General features: G+C 46.2%; 1 protein-coding gene across 1 annotated transcript in view; it reads right to left on the reverse strand.

Annotated features, from left to right (window-relative positions):
- Positions 1-21,535, reverse strand: part of LOC138493246 (T-kininogen 2-like) — a 175,760-nt gene that overhangs the window by 98,355 nt on the left and 55,870 nt on the right. The window contains exons 4-5 of the mRNA XM_069620380.1: positions 17,572-17,705; positions 1,223-1,324 (exon numbers count right to left, since the gene is read on the reverse strand). Coding sequence (XP_069476481.1) covers positions 1,223-1,324; positions 17,572-17,705 — 236 coding nt within the window. The remainder of the gene's footprint in view (positions 1-1,222; positions 1,325-17,571; positions 17,706-21,535) is intronic.

Here is a 21,535-nt window from a genome sequence, read left to right on the forward strand (position 1 = left end):
AGCCAGGGAGTCAATGTGGTCCTTGATGGTTTTGGAGGAACAGGGATGAACCTGTATTGATGAGACATTCATAGATCGGACTTGTCTAGAAACCTTGTCTGGGGATAACAGGGGGAAAGCAAAGAAGGAGGGAGGAGAGAAGGCCGAAAAAGGGCTAGCGGAAGAGCAGGGAGTAGAGGGGGAGGGGAAGAGGAAGAGAGAGAATACAGGATATCCTGAGTTTTAGAGACGAAATGAGAAGCCAGAGCCGTGCAGAGGGCCTGGGAAGGGACAGGAGAGGTACAGACTGCAGTGGGATTGGCCAGTTCATTGCAGATTTGAAAGAGTTTGGCCAAGTTGTTAGATGCCGCAGATATGCGGGAGATGTGTCAGTGATCTTGCTAAACCTACAATTTTCACTGCCCTTCAGTTTCCTTCACTGTCAAAATGGTGCACACTGACACAGCTCCTAGAATCTTTCTCTCCAGTTAAGGCCCTTGATCATTAAGCGGTCACAAAAAAACTTCTTTCTATGTGCCTGCCTTTTGGTGAGATATTGATCAGGGTACCTGTAAACATCTTTGAGGCATCTTGATGGGTCTCCAGATGTTTTGGCCTACAACGCCTCATCAGCCCATCCAGTATAGTCAACGGAAAGGATCATGGGAGTCATCGGCCAACACATCTGGAGAGCCACACGTTTGACTACTGATAATCCCTGGGAGCAGTGGTGGGCTCCTGAAGCAGCTCGCCTACAGCTTCTTTCAACAGCGTTATTTGACAAGACTCTTCCTAGGTTGCAATGGATTCTAAGTGAATTCTCTAAAGCAGAGGTCTGCAACCTTTGGCTCTCCAGATGTTTTGCACTGCAACTTCCATCTGCCCTAGCCAGCATAGTGAATGGTGAGGAATCATGGAAGTTGCCGTCCAAACCTTCTGGAGAGCCGCATGCAGACCCCTGCACTACAGTGAGGCAGCTACATCATCCCAGTGGCATTCACAGCTTTGACTGCTTTGACAGCTTTGCTTGAAAATGAAATTAATTTAAAATAAGGCACATTGGCCTTCAAACATGGTCAATACACTGCATGTCGTGGAACCACGCTAGCTAGACATGTAATCATGTAATTTGGCATTTGGGACTTTTGCAGTGATCAATGAAAGCAATAAAAGGACAATTCTCCTTGGTCTTGATTTCCTCCATGCAGAATTTCTTGGGAACATTAATGTAGAAATAACTCACGCCTTGGCCGGTGCAGTGTGGACCTATCTCTGGGAATTCTTTTCTGGAGCAATTCGTTTCCGTATATGTATATGTGATTGCATATTTCACTCCGGCCACAATCTGCGTCAAACGAGGATAGAAAATATATCAAAATGATAATATGTTCTCCTACAAACAAGCCAAAAACACAGCCTACAATGCGTGAACATTTATTTTATGATTAACGCTGAGCAATGTAAAAGCATGAATACAAAAAGCAGCATCAAAAAGTGAAACCCAATCAGGAAGCCAGAAAGCTGAAATATATGCTGCATAAACAGGGCAATCATATCTCAAGAGAACATGTGTGGCTGCAAGACACCTTGTCCAGTGAACAACATAAATTATTAGCACCTTCTTAGGTTGCTTTAGCTCAAAACACTGGCTTCATGTCTTGGCTTAATCCTAGATTCCATGCTCGCTGTTGCATCTCACATCTCTTCCTCCATTTCACACAGCCAAGGGTGTAACACTCAACCACCCTTGCAGCCTCTCATTCCTGCATCTCTTTTGCTTCTTTGGAACCAGGTTTGGACTGGGAACCAAGAGAGGCCCTGGAAATAATGTTCAAAGTGGCCCCATATTACACATTTTCAGCAAGCCCTACCCCTTTCCTATGAGAAAATGTGGAAGTTAGATAGGTTACCAGACAAAAGAGGCCCAGGGTGCAGAGGCCTACTGGGAAATATCAAGAGTTTCCTTTAGACCAGTCCATCTCTGTTTGGAACACACCCCAAAATACCCATGATTTGAAGACATTCAAACTTAAGGTTTTGCCTCCATATTTCCCACTGCTCAGCACGGCTTACTCTTTTTTATCTAGGTTCCTCCAAGGAAACCGAAAAGGGACATATTCTTTTCTGAATGAGGACCCTCGCTGTTTACCCAGCACTATCTTTTTGGAATTGAGTTGCTGCACCTATCTGAAATCCATCACATGCTTGGAACACTTTGTCTTCTCCACACCAATCTAGAGTTCAGAAAATAGATCTAGCACCAATGATAAATGCCAATGGAGGTGTAAGAACTGGTGACCTAAACTGTGACAGTTCCTCATCCCGAAGATGATAATTTGACAACCGTGGGCCAAATTCCCCTGGCAACACATGACCTCAAAGCACCTGCATAAAGGTTTAAAGATTGCCCATCGTAACTCATCAAAAGCCAATGGGCTCAAACACAAGACACCTTCTTCCCCATGCTGCATTTCGTCCAGAGTTCGGCTTATTTTCCATATTTGTTTTTTCTGGGCAGCTGACCCTGACAATAGGATTGGGAGGAACTGGACATTGCATTCCAAAGGAATGTGATATCCATAATGACACCATGCAACAAGATTGTAACTTTGCTCAGCATCAGGACCACCTGCCACTAGATCAATCAGCCATCTTTTTAGTGAACTATCGCAGGATTGTGGTGGTCTATGACTCTGTCCCTTGACACATGGAAGAACCCTTTGATTATGTGTGACCCTTAAAGATTACCAGCAAGCATCTGAAATGTTTTGCCCTTGCATCTAACAATAAACTAGTTTATTGACACTTGAAAATTAGCAATTAAAGCCTGGGTCTTTTGCCTATGACAATATCAACCTCTGCCAACATGCTCTCGGTGTGCCTTCAAAGTGTTCACCATATTTTAAGCCTACTTTTGTCTAGACGTTTCTTTTATTCAGTGTGATGACCTGAGAATGCCCTATATCTTGAACAGCCTTACATAGTGAGACGCAGTGGTAGATCTCAGTCAACACCTATCGAAGCAGATAATTTTGCACAAGGACTGTTAGTGTGTAAAGAATGTTAGAAAATGAAGTCACTGATGAAGACCCCTTCATTTCTGCAGAGTTAGATGAAATGGGGGAGCAGAATTGAGTCAGAAAGCTGTAGTGTGTGTGCAAATTGAGCAAAGCTATGCTCTTACGGAAATTTGTCAGTACCACATGGAAAATTGCATAGATTCATAGATGGAGGAGGCTGACGAACAAGATGTTAGCCATGAAAAAGGTGAGCCCTCCACTGATTCACTTAACCCTTCACCGATATCCAACAGCCCTGCCAGGATGCTCTTTGATTCACAAAGTGACCAAGCCAGATTTCTGTTCTTAGGAGTTCCAGGTAGAATGCTTAAAATAACCTCCTCACTATCCTCACCATGTCCCCATCCCTTTGGATCCCAGGTTTTAGAGGGAAATTGGCTATGAACTCCCTGTGCAACTGAGAGAGCCTGAAGATCTCTCTAAGCAGACCCAAATTCCTGAAAACGAAAAACAAATGATTCCCTTGAATTTGAGAAAATTTCATTCACATGCTTGTATTACCATTTACGTTGATATTGGTACAAACCATCCAGTGGTAGAGAGGAAGTCATTTCAAACTCTCAGAGTTGCTCTCAGAGTCTATAATACTTGAGCTTGATACAAACTTGCATACTATGCAGCTTTCCAATCACAGATTGTACCATGAGTGTATCCATTGTATCCCAGAAGAGATTTCCCCCTCTGAGGATACAAGTTGGAAATCCATTCATTCAAGATAACCTTCTATACCTTCTAGGCTGGGTGCCCCCAGAAATAACAACCAGTCTCAACGCTGCCCCACATGCAAGGCACAGGTGCAGTCATAAAACCAAAGGCCAAATCTAGGGGAAGAGGGGGAGCACTGTAAAACCAAGAAATATTAGGCAGTCAGAGTGGGTGTTTTGCGATAGTCTGAATTTGGAGTGTGGACATTGGAATATTGAAGAGGAGTGTGAGCTTCAGAGAGGGCGTTGGAGGCAAATGATGTGTCTGGAGAGTGTAGAGGGGAGGCTGGGGCATCAGTCCATTAGGATGGTGTGCAACCAGGTAATGGAGAACTGGGGTGGTAGAGGGGGATTGTACAATTACTGCACCATTTTTGCCGCAACCCCCCAAAATGTCAATCATTTTTGTTTTGACCCCCTTTTCATCCCAAATATATGTGGGGGGGGGTAGGTATAGTATATAATGAATTTAGGGGAAGCTGCAGGGGGTCTCCACCCACATATATCTGAGGTGAAAGGGGGTTCAAAATAAAACAATGACATTTTGGGGGTCTCAGCAAGAATGGTGGAGCAATCACATAGACCTGACAGAGGCAGAGGAGTCTGGATAGACTCTTGGGAAGGAACAAGATCTAGAGGCCGTGTGGTGCTTTTGAGAAGAGGGGGTTAGTAGCACCAAATGGGAGATTGATGAGAGGGAAGATCAGATGGTTTATAGAGTGTGCTAAAATCCTACAGTAGGCTGATAAGGGAAATTCCGAGACAAGTCACCCTAAGGAGTAGAATGGCAAAGAGAAGAAGAAAGACCTCAAACTGAATAGTGAGGAGGTCTGACAAACTGAGGAGGTGGATGGCAGTTGTACACAGAAGGTTAAGAAAGATCTGGAGGAGGTTGCTGACGGTACAGAAGCTTGCAAACATCTGAAAGAGCTGTCAGGAGAGGCAGCGAAAGAGATTGATGGAGAACATTAGGAAGCAAATATTGGCAAGTTCAGTGGAATTGGTGAAAACATTAAGCAGAGGTGTGGAAGATAACAGGAGGTTGTTGGAGGAGGCAGAAGGTTGCATATGGAAGAAGCAGGAGGAATGAGAAAATTGGGAGACTGCAGGTTGTCAGGGGATGATAGGAACATGGTAGCGTTTCCAGTTCTTGGCAAAGGAGGTTTGAAGTGGAGGTTGGTGACGAGAAAGAGAAAGAGAGAGAGAGAGAGGGAGAAAATGAGAGACAGAGACAGTGAGAGAGAGAGACAGAGACAGAGACAGAGACGGAGACAGTGGTGGATTACATATAAGAAGAAGAATGGAGGAATGCATATAACATCAGGAAAAGGAAAATAATAAGCTCAGGCAAATTCTGATACCTGATTGGCCTTAGGCAGGTGATAGAGGCAGGCGATAAACAAATAATCAGCAGGGAGGATATCACATGCTCAGAGAGGCAGGAATAAGAGCCAGAGAAATCAGCGAGAATCAGCCCTCAGGGAATCTAAATGATCCTTCTTTGTGACCCACCCAGTTGCCAAAAGACCATGTCCTTGTGGAGACTGGAATATTGACTCGGGGCCTGGACACCCCTCCTGACAGAGCAATTCCAGATCTACCTCTTCCTCCTCAAGGTGGCAGAGCGAGGCCATGAGGCCAGGGATGGACTTCCCTGGAGACACTAAAAGGGTGCAGAAAATCAAAAACCTGTGACTGAGAATTTGCTTGTTTAGAAAACTTTTCTTTTTGCCCCTTATTTACCTAGTTTAAGGGAACCCCTGACAAATCTGCAACTGGCAGATGACAGCGGGGACTTATTGTTGCTTGGAATCTTCTTCTAGTGCAACATTTTCACAGTTGGGAAAGGAACCCCTGTACCGCCCACACTCCGAAAGATAACGGGTAGCGCCCAATGCGTGATCCGGCGGTAATACCACCTGACGGGTGAGTGCTGACGCAAATAAAGTTGGGCGCTATCCCAGCTGGAATACCACCCAACTCTTAGTGAGGCCCTTATTAGTGTTTACCAGAGAATCCTAACATCTTTTAGTTACACTTTATGTCTTTCGCAGTATGTCATTTTGGCCCGGGACTATAATTGTCCTAAATAAACCTTAAGTTGCAGGAGTCTGGTCTATTGATACCCATTACTTACGTGACAAGACACATGCAACGTTTAGCAGAATGCTCAAAAAAACTGAGTTAACTAAGCAGAAGTCCCCGATTGGATCTGGAGCGGGGTCAGCGTCCGGTAAACTAGCATGTCAGGCAGCAGAGCTGGTGTCAAACGTTAAGAATTAGGCTGGGATTGCAAAGGACAGAGACCTAAAGCTTGGAATGAAGGGGCTGGTGATACTCAACTTTCCAACATCTCATCCGATTTCCTGAAAGAGTCGGTGGGTGCATACATGGTGGGGGATTGGCTGTCTGAGTGTTGCAGGCTCACTTCCTCCACAGCCCATCTCTGAGTGGAAGTCAAAGAAGTTTAGGAATTTTGGAGCTGAAAGAGAGTGAACAGAAAGTGTTTCATGAAAGGGGCAAGACTCACAGAAGACAGCTAATGTTGTATCGAAAGCCTGGATGATGGAGGATGTGATTGTGTGTATTGGCTCTGGTGGTATTAGGGCCCATTCTGGTTGCTTGTCCCACCGTATCGCATTAGCACATCTGGCTCCAATGGTAATGACACGCTCCTGCTGGCTCTGGCAACAGACTAGTCAACCTCTCACCACATACACTAGTACGGTCACGGCAAAGGCAGGAGAAATGGAACTAACGGAAGTCTCACTGTGGCACAAACCCTGATGGGAAATTTCAGGGGGCATGGGGACAGGCAGCGACCCAAGAGGAAAATGTTCAAGGGATGAAAAGTGAGTTCCAAATGCATCCCAGAAGGGGTTCTGAGTTTGCGGGGTTGTTGTATTTTGAATGCACAAATGCGCGCACACACACACAAACACACCTGAGCAGACATGATGGTGCACACAGTATCACCATGAAAGTAATAAATATGAGCTGCCGGCATGCAGGAGCAGTGAATGGCCACGGCTCAGGTGGACCAGCACTGCACAGTTAAGTGGCCCATGGAAGACCCTGGAACAACTGGCAACAAGGTGGTAGATCAAAGTGCATCTGCAAATGTCCGAATAGAATGGGCAAAGGGAACAGGCGGTGGTGCCTTTGCACCATGGTGTCAGTGTGCAATTTGGTGGCTGCTTGTGCAAGGAGACACAAGACTCAGGGGAGTGTGAGGCAATGAGCCTTCTCCATCGGCTTCTGAGCACACTATCTTTTGTACATCCTCATCTTGTCTCCATGCTCCTGTGAAGAGGTGGGGTGATTCGGTGAATAGACCCAGCAACATTGTGCTATTGGGTGCTCATGCAGCTTAGGTCAAAGGGAGCCAGTGCCCAGTGCATGTGGCATGTATGTGTCTGTTTAACCGTAGGCCAGGGTGGATGGCAGTGAAGATAAGGGTCCTGAATCTTCCACCTCGCTGGGTGTTACGCTCACCTGGCTCCCACAGAGGCGTCGATCTGAACTGGACAGCTGCGGTCTCCACCAATGTGACGCGTAGAACCGAGATGACGGACTGGACTGACCCACCTAGCTTCGTTTGCTTGGCCCGTAGGAATATTCTTCTGCAAATGGAGAAAGGGAATTAACCACCCGTGGAGTCGAGCGTAAATCCCGCCACCCCCGCTGTTCTCCCCACAGATCACCTTTGATGTCCCCTCTTATAGTCTCACCTGATGGTCTGAAAAGATGAGCTCTCCATCCTGCATTGAGCGCAGGGGTGCGTTGATAACCAGTTGCTTCACTGGCTCGAAGGAATTGGTGAGTTCCAGAACAATATTGACTCCGAAAAGTATGTAGTTCGTAAGAGTTCACATGTCTGACTTTCACTCTTGTCCGATTCCTTGCAGTTTGCAGCTTGACCCCAGCGAAGAGTTCCTCGTGGTAGCTGACGAAGTTCAGGTAAGGATTTGGCTTATCCTACACCGTTCAATAAAATAAGGCCAGAATGTAACCTGTTGCTTGTTCCCTTATTCAGGTGTGGAGAGAAAATATGATGTTCGGGGAATTATGCCTCTGGCGGTAAAATTAGGTAAGTCTATTGCGGTGAGAAGAGTTCCCCTTATTTATCCCATTGTCTCACCTTGTTGTCCTTTTGTTCCCCTTAGGGGCCGGGGTATGGAGAGGATGCAATGGAGACTGTGCCGACCCATGAAGAGGAATAGTACCCCCGGCAGTAATCAGGTAAGTCTATGGGGGTAGTTACTATTGCCTCTGGTTATTTCCTTGGCTCACCTTTGCTGTTCTTGTGTTCTCGTTAGGTGCCAGAATGCGGCGGGAACGTGCAGAATGATGCGGTGGATCGTGAGGATGCTGCGAAGGCCGGTGAGTTCAGCGCGGCGCTGCAGCAGGCGAGGCGGTGCATGTAAAATGCTTCTTTCTTCCAGCTCGACGGCACGGTGGATCCGGAATTCAGGTAAGGATCGAAGGTTTGCTCTTATTCTAATCTTTTCTCCTTCTGTTCCTCTCTTTTTCTAGGAGCTGCAGTCTCGAGGCGGGCGTGCCAGAAGACTGGATGCAGGCTTGCAGACACGGTGAGCGTTACGCTGCTGAATGCAGAATAACGCGAAGCGTGTGCTGCTCTTCGGGCGTGGTTTAAATAGCCTCCAAAGTAGTCACAGGTAAGTATTCCTCCCCAGCCCCACCCAAGTAAAAAATAGTCCCTAGGTAAAATAGTCCCTTCCAAGCCTCATTTGGCTTGGAGCTCTGAAGCATGGTCTGCACCAGGTAAGCTTGCAGCATGGGCTGCATCAGGTAAGTTCTACTCTATGAGCATGGCGCCTATGGCGCCAGGACTGACTCTCCATATGAGCCTGGCGCCATAGGTGCCAGGACCGCACCCAAACAGCCCCTAGCAGGGGTTTTTGGGCTTGCTCAAAATAACTTGATGCCTGCTTCTGGGGTTGCTGGACCTGGTCTGGTTCCCCGTGGGTAGGCATCATGACACTGGGCTGGCAAGCAACAATAATGATGCCCAGGTCCAATCTGGGCATTGATCCCATGATTGAGTTTTGCATTACAAGAGCCTCTTCGAATCAACATCCGAAGTTAGTGCTATGACTAGAACATCCATAAATGCACTTCGAGGAAGTGAGACGTGCTGATTATGTTGCTAAGATATCAATGATTTTCTAAATGTCTTGTACAGCATGTCATAAGATTTTCAAAACCCGCCACTTGACATACATCTCTTATGCTGTGGCCATGGTGACCTGTCAGCCTCCTTCAGTCCACTAGTGAGCTAGAATTACAAAAGACTTCAGCTTAGTCAAGTACATGACGAGCCAACCAAAATTTGGGATGCATATCATGCTCAGCGGTGCCAAATGGGTTTTTGGTGCAAATTGAAATTGAGGATGAAAAGTTGATTGCACAGCTGATCCAAGGTTTTATTTTGGCACATCCATAATACAAAATTGTGAAGGATCCAGGATAGCATTTCAGAAAACCCTATACCAGACATGACATGCTCAGGGGGGTCTCTGTGGTGCTACTGGAAATTGATCACATTGTTTTTGACTTGTCATGTTTTCTTTACCATCAATGCACAGCACTGTGCATCAAGGGTAAATTAAAAAAAGAATATCATGCACAGCAGCCACCTCTGAGCTGGGGGGAAATCCGCAGAAATGTTGCGCTATTACCACCGGCGGGAAATCCACCGGCGGTAAGAACGTGAAAATTCCCCATTGAGCCCAATGGGGATTGGGGAATTCCCGAATGGGATCAGTGGGGAATGGGCAATACCCGTTCCGCCAAACCCGTGATCCGGCGCTATAAGCGCCGGGGTGTTTGGCAGTAGGGCTATTAACGCCGGCGCTAATAGCTCTGACGTTACCGCCCAACTCGTGATGAGGCCCAAAGTCTACAACGTCCCGTGCCATTTTAGGCCACCAACACCATCTTCGAAGCAAGTCCAATGTCCTTTTTTGGCACGGATGGGCGGCTACCAAAGAGTCATGTCCACAACGCAATGCTTTATTACAGGTTTTCTCTGTAGGTAGATACAAAACTCCATGTATAAATGAGAGGCCATTTCTGACTTCCAAATTGAGGGTATGCACCTCCTGAGGGTTCTGTGAAACCCATTCTTGAATATCCTGCTTTACAGAAGGTTGTGCAGAACAACTGCAAATTACGTTATGCGCCAAGAGCGGAGGTTTCTCAGTGCACACTTCGTCAACACCACTATGGAGACGGGACAGTGCATCTGCTTTAGTATGATCCCTAGAAGGCCGATACGTGATGCGGAAATCGAATTGGGCAAAGAATGAATGCCATAGAGCTTGACGTGCAGTAAGACACTTCATTGTTTTGATGGCTTGACGATGTCGGTGATCCGAATAAACAAACACTGGATGCTTAGCCCCAAGGAGATGATGTCGCCATGTCAGGGATGCCTCCTTGATAGTCAACAATTCCTTCTCCGTCAATGTATAATTCTTCTCGTATGGGGCTAGTTTACGAGAAAAAAAAGCAACAGTATGTTCCACCCCAGTCTCTTTACATTCCTGCGAAAGGATAGCACCAATTGCCAAACTAGAAGTGTCCGCTTCTACTATGTATGGTACGTCTGGATCAGGATGTTGTAGGACAGGAGCCATGGTAAAAGCCTCTTTGAGCAAATCAAATGCGGCCTGAGCCTCATGGGTCCAGAGGAAAACTGTCTTTAGACTTGTTAATGCTGTAAGTGGTGCCACCACCTTAGAAAAGGATCGAATAAACCACCTATAAAAGTTTGTAACCCAAGAAATGATTGTAAGGATTTGATGGAACTAGGTACAGGCCAATCGAGAATGGCCTTAACCTTAGAATGGCTCATTCTAATTCCATGACTGGTAATGTCATAACCCAAAAATTCTACTTCTTGAGTGTGAAACATACATTTCTCTGCCTTGACGAAAAGATGATTGTCTCGCAGAGTTTGTAGAACCTTGGACACATGTTCAATATGGTCCTTAGTGGATGCTGAATAAATCAGTATGTCATCCAGGTAGACAACAACGGACTGATCAATGTAATCCCCAAAGATGTAATTCATAAAGTACTGGAAGGTCAAAGGGGCGTTGCACAACCCGAAAGGCATGACAAGGTATTCGAACAGACCATACCGTGACTTGAAAGCGGTCTTCCACTCGTCTCCTTCCCTAATGGGTACACGATTGTACGCCCCACTCAAGTCCAGTTTGGTGAAAATGACAGAAGTGCCCAACTGATCCAATAGAACATTGATTAATGGCAAAGGATACTGATTTTTAACAGTAACAGCATTGAGTGCTCTGTAATCAATGCAGGGTCTCAGGTCGCCTTCTTTTTTGGGGACAAAAAACAAAGGAGAAGCCGCCGGGGATTGTAAAGGACGTATGAAGCCCATCTTAAGGGCCTTGTGAATGTACTCCTTCAGGACTGCATCCTCCTGTTGAGTCAGTGAGTACACACGACCGGTCGGTGTCTTAGCTCCAACAACCAGTTCAATAGGACAGTCATATTGTCTATGTGGTGGTAAATGTTCCGCCTTGCCTTTATCAAATACATCTGTATAATCAATATATTCCTTAGGTAGTGATGCTTTGGTTGCAACGACTGCACCTATGTTTGGAACCCCATCAAGAAAAGCCAGGACAGGTGTATGTTGGACCACTTCTGGTTCTAGAAAACATCTTTCATTCCAATAATCAGAAGGGTATTGTATAAGGCCTGTCACCCAATCTATGACTGGATTGTGTAACTTGAGCCAGGAGAGACCCAATATCAACTTGTATTAAGGTGCTGCAATCACTTCAAAAACCATATCCTCTGTGTGGCCATCAGGTAGAGACACCCTGATAGGTACTGTTTCTTCTGTTACTAAACTGGAAGACAAAGCGGAACCATTGACAGTATTGACCGTTTCAGGGACTGGTTTGGTTACAGAGGGAATTGCAGATTGTTTGGCAAAAGTAACGCCAATGTAATTATTAGATGCACCAGAATCTACCATAGCCTTGGTTTGAATGGCTATGCCATTGAAACCCAATGACACAGCTACCGTTACGGAGGAGAAGGTCATATGTAAAGTGGAGTCCGGTTTGGCACTCGACAGAGGGACCCCCACGATTGCCGTGCTTTGGCATTTCCTGCCTTTTAACTGGTTTCTTTGGACATTAAACCAATAAATGATCAGCAGAACCACAATACATGCATAGGTTGTTTTTGCAACGGTTTTCTCACTCGGCAGATGACAAGCGACCGCAAATAGCCCCTATTTGCATTTGTGCAGGTTCACTGTAGATGTTCTGGGGAACATCGGCACAACCAGGAACTGATAAGCATGGTTTCTTTTTGCCTTTTCTAGCGGATCTCCGTGCGTCTATTTGAAGGACGAGGTCCAGTAGTTCTGTAAATCCTGCAGTAACTACGGGTACCATAGATAAGGCATCTTTCAATTCCTCAGATATACCCTTGTAGAAAACTTCGGTCTTCTTATCTTATGGCCATTGAGTTTCCGCCGTCAACTGGTTGAATCGGGCGAGATAAGCTAACAAGGACTGATTACCTTGTTGTACATTCAAAAGTTCCAAATCCGTTGCCTGAGTTGCATATCGCATATCAAATACTTTACTTATAGCTGACAGCAGCGCATCACAATCACACAACAATGGGCTGTTGGACTCCAGTAAAGGATTCGCCCAAGCTGCAGCAGTGCCTCCTAGATGTGACAGTACAAACGCTGCCTTTGTAGTCAGGTCCGGAAAGGAATTGGGCCTGCATAGAAAATGGAGGCGACACTGATTTAAAAATGTGCGATATACCTTGGGGTCTCCATTGAACCTTTCTGGTGGTGCCAAAGGAAACTGAGTTGGCATTACCACCTGAACTGATTCACGTTGTGATGCGGCGAAACCTGAACTAGAGGCAACAGGAGCTGGGTTCACCACCCCTTGAGGGGATGCATGCATAGCGTCTTGGAGCACATCCATGCGATGGCGCAATGTTTCCTGGGCCATAATCATCTCCTGACTCAAATCCGCTACTAGCTGAGTTAGGACAGTCAAGGAGTCTGTCCCCTCCATTTCTATGGCTTCTGATTCTGTCATAAACCAGAATACGCTACTAGTATACCAATCAAAGCATACAGGCTGGAACTTAATAAAGGATACAACTGGAGTCGTTCCTGGATATTGAGGAGTGACCTGAGGTAGAACAACTTCTGACAAAGTTAGACCTTCCAACTGATGTCACTCTCTGGCTGTAAAAGTCAACAGCCAAAGGGAGTAATCAGTGGAAAGGGCGTGTAAGGAACAATAAATTGCCAGACTGCAAATAGAAACAAAGACGTACATTGGAGACTAGACTACTGCCAAGAGCAAGTATGAACCTTTCTGTAATACACTAACCTGCTGATCAGGACAGTCACAGGCTGAATCCCAAATTGCACCAGGAAATGCAAGCGGAAACAACGACAAGGAAGGACATTAGTAGAGGAAACTTAACCCGAGTGGAACGAGTGCCGCACTAGAGTCGGGTTGGTGCACACAGGATAGCGTCCAATGAGTCCAGTGCACGTGTCCTGATTTAGGGAAAAATCCCAACGGTGTTGTAGCGTTGGTATTTGGTGATAATTGTTCCAAGTCTTTGATGTGAAAGAAATGGCCTTTGTAAAGATGACTTGAGTAATCACAGTAAGCAGATAAATGCACAGTCATAGGCAGGTTAGAGGCAGGTTAGAAGTAACGGTCCCTGCCCGCACCAAATCACAGGCAAACCACCTATAAATTGGAGGTAGTCCCAATGACTAATTAGAGTAACAGGGACCGCTATGGCTGAATGGATAGCGGGGAAACTGCTATGAATGATAGAATAGCGGGGAGGCCGCTATAAGAGGAAATCAACAGGCATCAATGCCGGGTGGCACTGCGAACGGCCGCTCCAAATGGAATTGGAACAGACTGTAAAGTGTCAGACGTACCGCTGTGGAATGAGGCTTCAGGCAGGAGCTGAGAAGGAAGTCCACAGCGAGCGGGAGAAGCTCCGGAACCCAGGTAACTATTCCGATCAGAAGCAATGATCGCAATGATACGCAATTGCTTTATGCGTGAATCGTAACATGTGATCACTCGCATAGCATGTGATGACACCACGTTCCCCGAGCATTAGAATCAGGTGACCAATCACATACCACGTGATGTAGACCTGCGAGTGTGAAGTCAATGAAAGCGAGTATTTACAATGCGCATGTAGAACGTTAATGGAGCGTTTACAATGCGCATGTAGAACGTTAATGAAAGCGATTCCCAGGCAACTTCGCAAACAGTCTCCACTGGGTATAGAACGGCCTGGCAGTTCTATTGGCCGTGTGGACAGGCAGTTTCACAGTTTTGGGAGACTTCCGTGTAGACGCAGGTATGCAAGGGTTGACATGCATGACACATTCTTCCTTAATTTAGTTTCCCTGTATGTGCCTCTGATGTGTATGCATTGTGGGTCTTCATATGTACTGTTTGCACTAGCATAAATGTGTAGCAAGTCTTGAATTGTTAGCTAGTTATTACATGTTTAACATTTCACAATCACACCTGACAACGTGTTACCAACATTATGAACACAACCCCTTATAGGGACTTTTCATCAAAATATATTTCACATGTGATGTCTTTGATGTCCTGGGTGTTAGTCTTAGCAGAGCACGGTGGTGGCGTGAGTTAAGGTTGCTTAGCTTACCATAACTGGCACATTTCGAGGTTTTTCGATTTTCCTTGTAACCATAATGGGCCTCATTACGACCCAGGCGGTAAGGGGTTTACGGCAGCGTAAACAGCGCCGACCCTTACCGCCTGATTCCGAGGTCCCTTAGCGACATGGAGGATTTAACACCTGCTTTTAGCAGGTGTTAAAATCCATGGTGCTAAGGGACCTTGTTGTTAATTACGCCACCGTAATTTACGGTGGCGTAATTAACGCCTTCCCCACTCCCATTATGCCCTATGGGGCAAAAATGGGAATAGGGAAGGGTAAATGGGGATTGGGGACTTACCGCCCCGCCAACCTCGGAATGGGGCGGTAAGTCCACCAACCACCATGGCGTAAACATAGTTTACGCCATGGTGGTAAAGGTACGACCCAGGCGGTAACTTACCGCCTGGGTCGTAATGAGGCCCAATGTCCCTTTCACAAAGTTTTTTTATTGAATTTCATGAATTTTTATTAGTGCAACTTAACCACCTTAACCTTTAACAAAGTTTTGTCCCTGAATTTTATAGGTTTGTATTGGTGCAACTTAACCATAAAGTCTCTTTAACAAAGCTTCTTTCAGAGAATTTAATGGGTTTTTACCACTGCATGATAATATACTTACCGAATATAGCAACATTTTAGTCCAATTTGCAAATTTTCACCTTAAAACTCTGCCATTTCCCACCCAGCATAATTTTTTAACACTTCTATACTTTTTCCACTGTTTTTGCTTGCATCGCCGTCAGCTAACGTCTGAAGTAATTGCGGACCTTCCGGACAGTGCCACGTGACCATGCGCTTGCGTGTGGCATGATGACCTGTCCATGAACGTATTTGCACTTTGCGTTCGGGTCCTTGCTTCGAGGACAGTTTGGAACTGCATTTTCTACTGATATAGGAACTTTCAAGCTCAAAATGTACCCTTGCACAGCTCCTACACCTATTCCTACTCATTATCCATTAACAATCTAGTAAAAGCACATACTTGGAAGAATAGTAGCAAAACTGCTATTTACATTAAACATGGCATCAGCTATTGCCATGCCTCCTCGCCAAGAGTCATCACCACTCAGTGAAATGCACTGAGTGCAGCTTTGTCCTCAGTGGTGAACTACCTTGACATTACTCATACAGGACCACTCTTGAGAAAATCCCACCAAACTTTACAAAAACATTTTTATCTAGAATTTAAATCATTTTGCAAACCTTTGTGTAGATTTGTGAAATGGCACACATTTATAAGCCTTTGCAATATTTTGGGACCCCCCTCTAATTGTGCTCCCTCTTGACAGAATCCCACCAAACTTTGCAAAAACATTTATATCCGAATTTAAAATAGTTTTGCAAACTTTTGTGCAGATTCGTCAAAAGGCACCAGATTTATAAGCCTTTACATTATTTTGGGATCCCCATCTAATTTTGCCCCCCTCTTCACAGGACCCCACCGAACTTTGTAAGCCCTTTCAGAACCAGATCTAGAAAAGAGTTGCATGCAGTTTCATTGAGTGGTGCCAAAGTTACCCAAAAATTGCTTTTCACCAACCCTGTAAGTGTCCGCGAACTTCACAGGACTTTTCGCAGACTTTTATGGTGAAAAACGCCTGTTTTTTGGCTTTTTAGGGCCATATCCCATCCCATCCTCATCACCTCTCACCTCCCCAGAGATTGTTTGATAAGTTTGACAAGTGCAATGTTGTGGTTTTTTTTATGTTTTTACCGCGATGTCCGTGGACACAGGCCGATGTCCGCGAATCCAACATGGCGGGTGTTTCTAAAAATCTGACGCACTTCACGCTTTTTACCATCCAATAATTGGGCGCGTCTGATGTCTGCGGACATCACGTCACCCTCTGGACCAATCGGAGGCCTGTCTGCGGACCTAACAGGGAAATGGGCAGCAGACTGAACCCAGATATCACACATTTTTTGGGACCTACCTTTTGGTCGTTTAAAAAAAAACTACTGAACAGATTTCCACCAAATTTACAAAGGTACGCTTTCGGGACCACGCCTTTGCTCCTGCCGCAAATTTGGTGAAAATCCGTCCAGCAGTTTGGGCTGTAGGCGTGAGCAAAGTTTTTTTCCATTCAGTCTATGGAGAAAAAAAAGTAGGACCCCCCTATAACTTTGCCCCCCCCCCTGATGAAACTTCACCAAACTTTCCAAAAAGATTCAGAGTGGGCCATATACTTCTTTAGCAAAATCTGGTGACAATTCGTCCAGGGGGAGCAAAGTTATAAGCCGCCCAAAAAGTGCTCTTCCTATGAGTTTTGCAACTTAACCATAACTAAAGGGCTGCTACCGCAGTCCGTGTAATACACACATACATACACTTTTAGGAAACAAATTACACCTAGCTTACTTGCAGCCTCGCAGCCACCACATGCACCTGCGCACCATGGAAGAGGACCAGATGTCCCTCCTCTTCGCAACACGAATTTGCTGATTGACAGGAAAGGAGTCCTCTCCCAACAATCAGGGTGTCTGTGCTGTCAGTGCAATAATGAGAGGTCTCAGGGTGCGACTTAGAACCCTGCACCGCTTCTCATAATCTTGCTTTGTTGTGGAGCCCAAAAGTTTCTGCAACAAACAAAAAATTTTTTGCGGGGGACACTTGCCCCTGCTAGGAGACAGGCAGCCAAGGTCCCCAGGTAAATAATGAACACAGGGGCATTTTGCTGCCTGACACTCAGGGGGGGTCGATGCAAGGCCCTCACAAGGGCTAGGCCTGGGGCTGTTTGCCTCCTTCACTCTCTTTTGAAGGGCCTGAATGAGGATCTAACGCCCGAAAAATCCTTTTCATCTGTACTCTTCAGCTCACTAGCCAGTACCTCGCACAATACCCTTTTCATGCCATTCTTTCTACCACAACCACATTAACACTCATGAAATCAATCTCTGTAAGAAAGAACATACTCTTGTAAAGTGCTAATTAATGAGCGCTGAATACCCTTCTATTGCTTCCCAGCTAAGTTTGTGCTTTATAAATCCCACAGATACATAACCCAAAACAAGAGTGGACCGAGCCAAACACCTACCTGCTTGGATGCTTTCATTACTTTTGCCACTTTATGATGGTATCTTCCGCCGAACAGCTGGGTGACTTTTTCTAGGATTGGATGTAGCTCTTCACTGTCACTCCATAAGGGAAATGGACATCCAGGGCATGATTCTTTTAAAGAAAATACAAAGCTTTTTATTAAATAACGAATATATTAAAACTATTGGTTACTGTCACGCTCATGCATTTTCAGCTATCAAACCAACACAACACTGAATAGCTCCCTTTGCGGGCTGTCCGGGCACACCTCAGCGCTGAGAACTTCTCGCTTGTGCCATGTTCAATTGGGTAATGTTGTGACTGTTTAAAGGAGGATACCCCAGCGTGAGGTGCACCTTTTCCTCTGTTGCGCGACCCAGCTTTCATGAGCAGCTATGCATGAGGGCCCTTCACTAATCTACAAAGAAAGGAAATGGGGCAGGGAAAATACTGCACAGTCCCTGAATAGGGGATTTCCTTGGTAAAGTCTCACTAGTGATGCTTGTACAAGAGAGCAGGTTCTCCACAGAGGAGCTGTTTCCTTGGTTACCAGAGCAACCTTGCTCCAAGGCAACAGAGAGCTACCCATGACCTAGAGCAGGGATCTGCAATCATTGGCTCTGCAGATGTTTTGCAGTACAGCTCTCATCAGGCCCAGTCAGCATAGTCAATAGTGTGGGGTCATGGGGAGCTATTGTCTTTCTTTAACTGAATACTCTGAGCTAATTCTCCGATGTGGTGGGTACTATTTGTGTTAAAATAAACACTCTACCATATACATACACTTCCAAACATGTTCATACCACGCCTTGATATTGATACCAGCAAACATCGTTTGACTGCGTGCAAAGGCCATCTGGCCTATGTGTTCTTCTGGGCCATTGGTCTCTCTTTCATGGGTCTCATTTTTGGGACGTGCTTTTTGTGTGCATGAAGAGAAGGTCTGCTAGGCAATTCTTGAATTACATGGATCAGTGAGAATGTGTGTTCCCAACTTCGAAAATCCTACGCAAGTTGTCCTTGTCTGAATTCCAGAGCAGTGCTTAGCAGCATTTTAAGAATGGAGTCAAAATCTTCTCTAAAGTCCTAACATGAATTGTAGTGACACAGGAGGCATGTAAAGCTGAAGAGAATCCTCCTGATTGCACCATCTCTGCGAACCTTCTAAGAAAAAGGGTGGGGGGGGTCATCTTTTTGACTTTCCCTGTACTGGTCCACGGAGTCCGCTCTTGGCTCTTCCCATGCCATGGGAACGAGGTCAGAGGACTAGACTCGGAGCCCTGGTGTGCCCTGTGACGCTGGGCCCAGAGCTGTGATAGGAAAATAAGAGAGCCTTCCTCTGATTCATCAGGGACAGCTGTCCTACTCTTGTTGCTGGATTCTAGATACTTCAGCTGGATTGCTGCCATTCTTGTAAAGAATAAATACATTTTCCCAGGGCAGCAACCCCACTCCGCACTTGTTGAAGGAGAGGAAGCTGTGCAAGAAGGAAACATTGCCTGGGTGAAGCCGGTCTTTAGTGGTCTGCTGCATTCCTGTGATCTGAGTTGAGTGCCCTTTTCCAACCTCTGATTTTGAATCCCAGGTCTTTAGGTACTATCTGCACCCCTGCCAGTTTGTTGAGGGCATGAAAGTTCACCCACAGCATGAAGAGAAGCTGCACACGTTCGCAATACCCTGCTTTAAAGTCTGAATCAGCTACTTTCTCCAGCATTGGATGTTTCATGGATTCACATGCTTAGAATATTCCCCGTCATCAGGCTGGAAACCCTCGGTATATTTATAAAGACATTTCCTATAGGAAAAAATGTTGACACTTCTGTGTCCTATCTACATCGTTTTCGGGCTGCGTACGCTTGACCCAATAGTACGTAGGGAATAAATAGAGCCGCCCCCATGGCTCCCTTCAGATTTCAACCGTCTCCAAAGTAGTGGGAGCACCTCGTGTTTGTTTCTACTTCTGTACAAGGTTGAATTCTACTCATGAGAGTTTTTTCGAGAAAATGTCTAGAAAGGCGTTGTTCCACCCGTGCGCCACGTGCGGAATGAAAAAAGTCTATGAAGGAGATGGGCACATGGATTGTTTGTACTGTCTGCACCCTCATCACTCGGTGGACAGATGTGAGATCTGCAAAGGTTTCTCACAGAAGACGCTAAAGGATCGGAATAGACGACTGGTGACGTGGCTAAAGGAAGGTACCTATCCTTCATCGGCGGTAGGATCGGCACGCAGCCTAGCATCCAGGCCCAAGTCATCCAAGGCGGAATCCCATCGCCAGTCGGTGTCGGCGGAGCCTCCTCCGAAAAAAAACACGTTCGATGGAAAAAAGCCCTTCAGAAAAACATCAGGCAAAGGAATCCTCGTCGAAACATGGGCAAGATCGCCATCAAGGAAAGTCTTCTTCTTCATCTTCGTCGAAAAAAGGGTAAGATCCTTTGAAGACCTCCTCCTCAGGAGACCATCACAGGTCATCATCGAGTAGAGACTCGATGAGGCATAAATCTAGCTCAAAAAAGGCGGGATCGCCAAAGGAGTCTGCGTCACAGCCTACACCATCGTCCACAGAGACTCTGTCATTGACAAGAGTGTTACCGTCGACACAGGTAACCGTCGACACAGGTATCGCCTGCAGTGGCCCCGGCGAATACGATAGGGATGATAGACGTATCCACGTTGACATCGTCGATGGTGGAGCCTCCAAGGGCGTGGCAGCCGGAGGTGTACGATGCGGTTCTGCCAGAGATCTTACTACAGCCGGAGGCGGCCTTCTCAATATCATCCATGGAGGAGGATCGAGAACAGATCGTTGGTCCAGCAGATCTGGGATTGGAAGGAATTGCGTCGTCAACGATTTCGGGGGGGGGGGGCAAAATGTCCCTGTTTCGTCGTCTTTATTAAACCCTCAATCTATATTGTCCTTGCAAGTGTTGTCCATGCTACAGTCTCTTCTGAAGTGTTGGATGAGAAGTTACCCCTCGTAGACGCACCTTCAGGGAATCCGGCGAGACCTGCTGATGACAAACCGGGTCCTTCTATGCGGGTTACGGAGAATCCAACCTCCCGACCAGTGAGCGAGGAACCACCACACTCATACCCTGGAAGAAGGAGAGTTACAAGATTCAGAGTCGGAGCCTAGAGACTCTTTTTCAGAGGTATCCTCATCCCCTTCGAGGGATCCTACATGGGAGTCGGAAGCGGAGATGGAGGCACCTGGAAGCCCGGCTCAACCATCACCTCCGGACGACATTGGCGCTTTTCACGCGATGATGGGCAAAGCCTGTATTAAGTTTGGTCTGAGCCCTGAAGAAGAAAAGAAGGAGTGCTTCTTGTTCGACCATATGGGGAAAAGAAGGAAGTCAGCCTTCTCAGTTCCCATTCTAGACCACGTCTGGCAAGAAGGTTTGAGGACCATGCGCCATCCATTTTCAGAACCAGCAATAAAGGGCAGGTTGGAGAAGAAATTCAAGGCTCCAGACTCTACGCCTAAATGCTTGACCACTCAACCAACTCCAGAGTCAGTAGTGTCGGCTGCAGCAGCTAGGAAGGCCAGATCGCAGCACAAATGTTCTACCCCTCCGGATAACGAGGCTAGAAGACAGGACGCATTTGGCAAAACGGTGCTATCCGTAGGAGCAACGACGGTTAAAGCAGTTAACTTGCTGGCAATTATGGCAAGGTATGACAGGGAGATGTGGCATCGTTTGGCCCCTATCCTAGAACATCTTCCTGAGGAACATAGAAAGTCTGCCATGTTACTGGTCCGGGAGGGAGAAAAAGCATCGAACCACTCGATTAACATCGCCGTGGATTTGGCGGAGTCCGGGCTTAAGCAAATAAACAACAGAGTGGTTTTGAGAAGGCAAGTCTGGCTGAAATGTACTAACTTCAGACCGGAAGTCCAGTACAAGGTACTCGATATGCCGTGTGAGGGTGACCAACTGTTCGGAGAGAAAGTGGATGA

This window comes from Ambystoma mexicanum, chromosome 10 (genome assembly GCF_040938575.1).
Source record: "Ambystoma mexicanum isolate Mex_15411 chromosome 10, UKY_AmexF1_1, whole genome shotgun sequence".
Lineage (NCBI taxonomy): Eukaryota > Metazoa > Chordata > Amphibia > Caudata > Ambystomatidae > Ambystoma > Ambystoma mexicanum.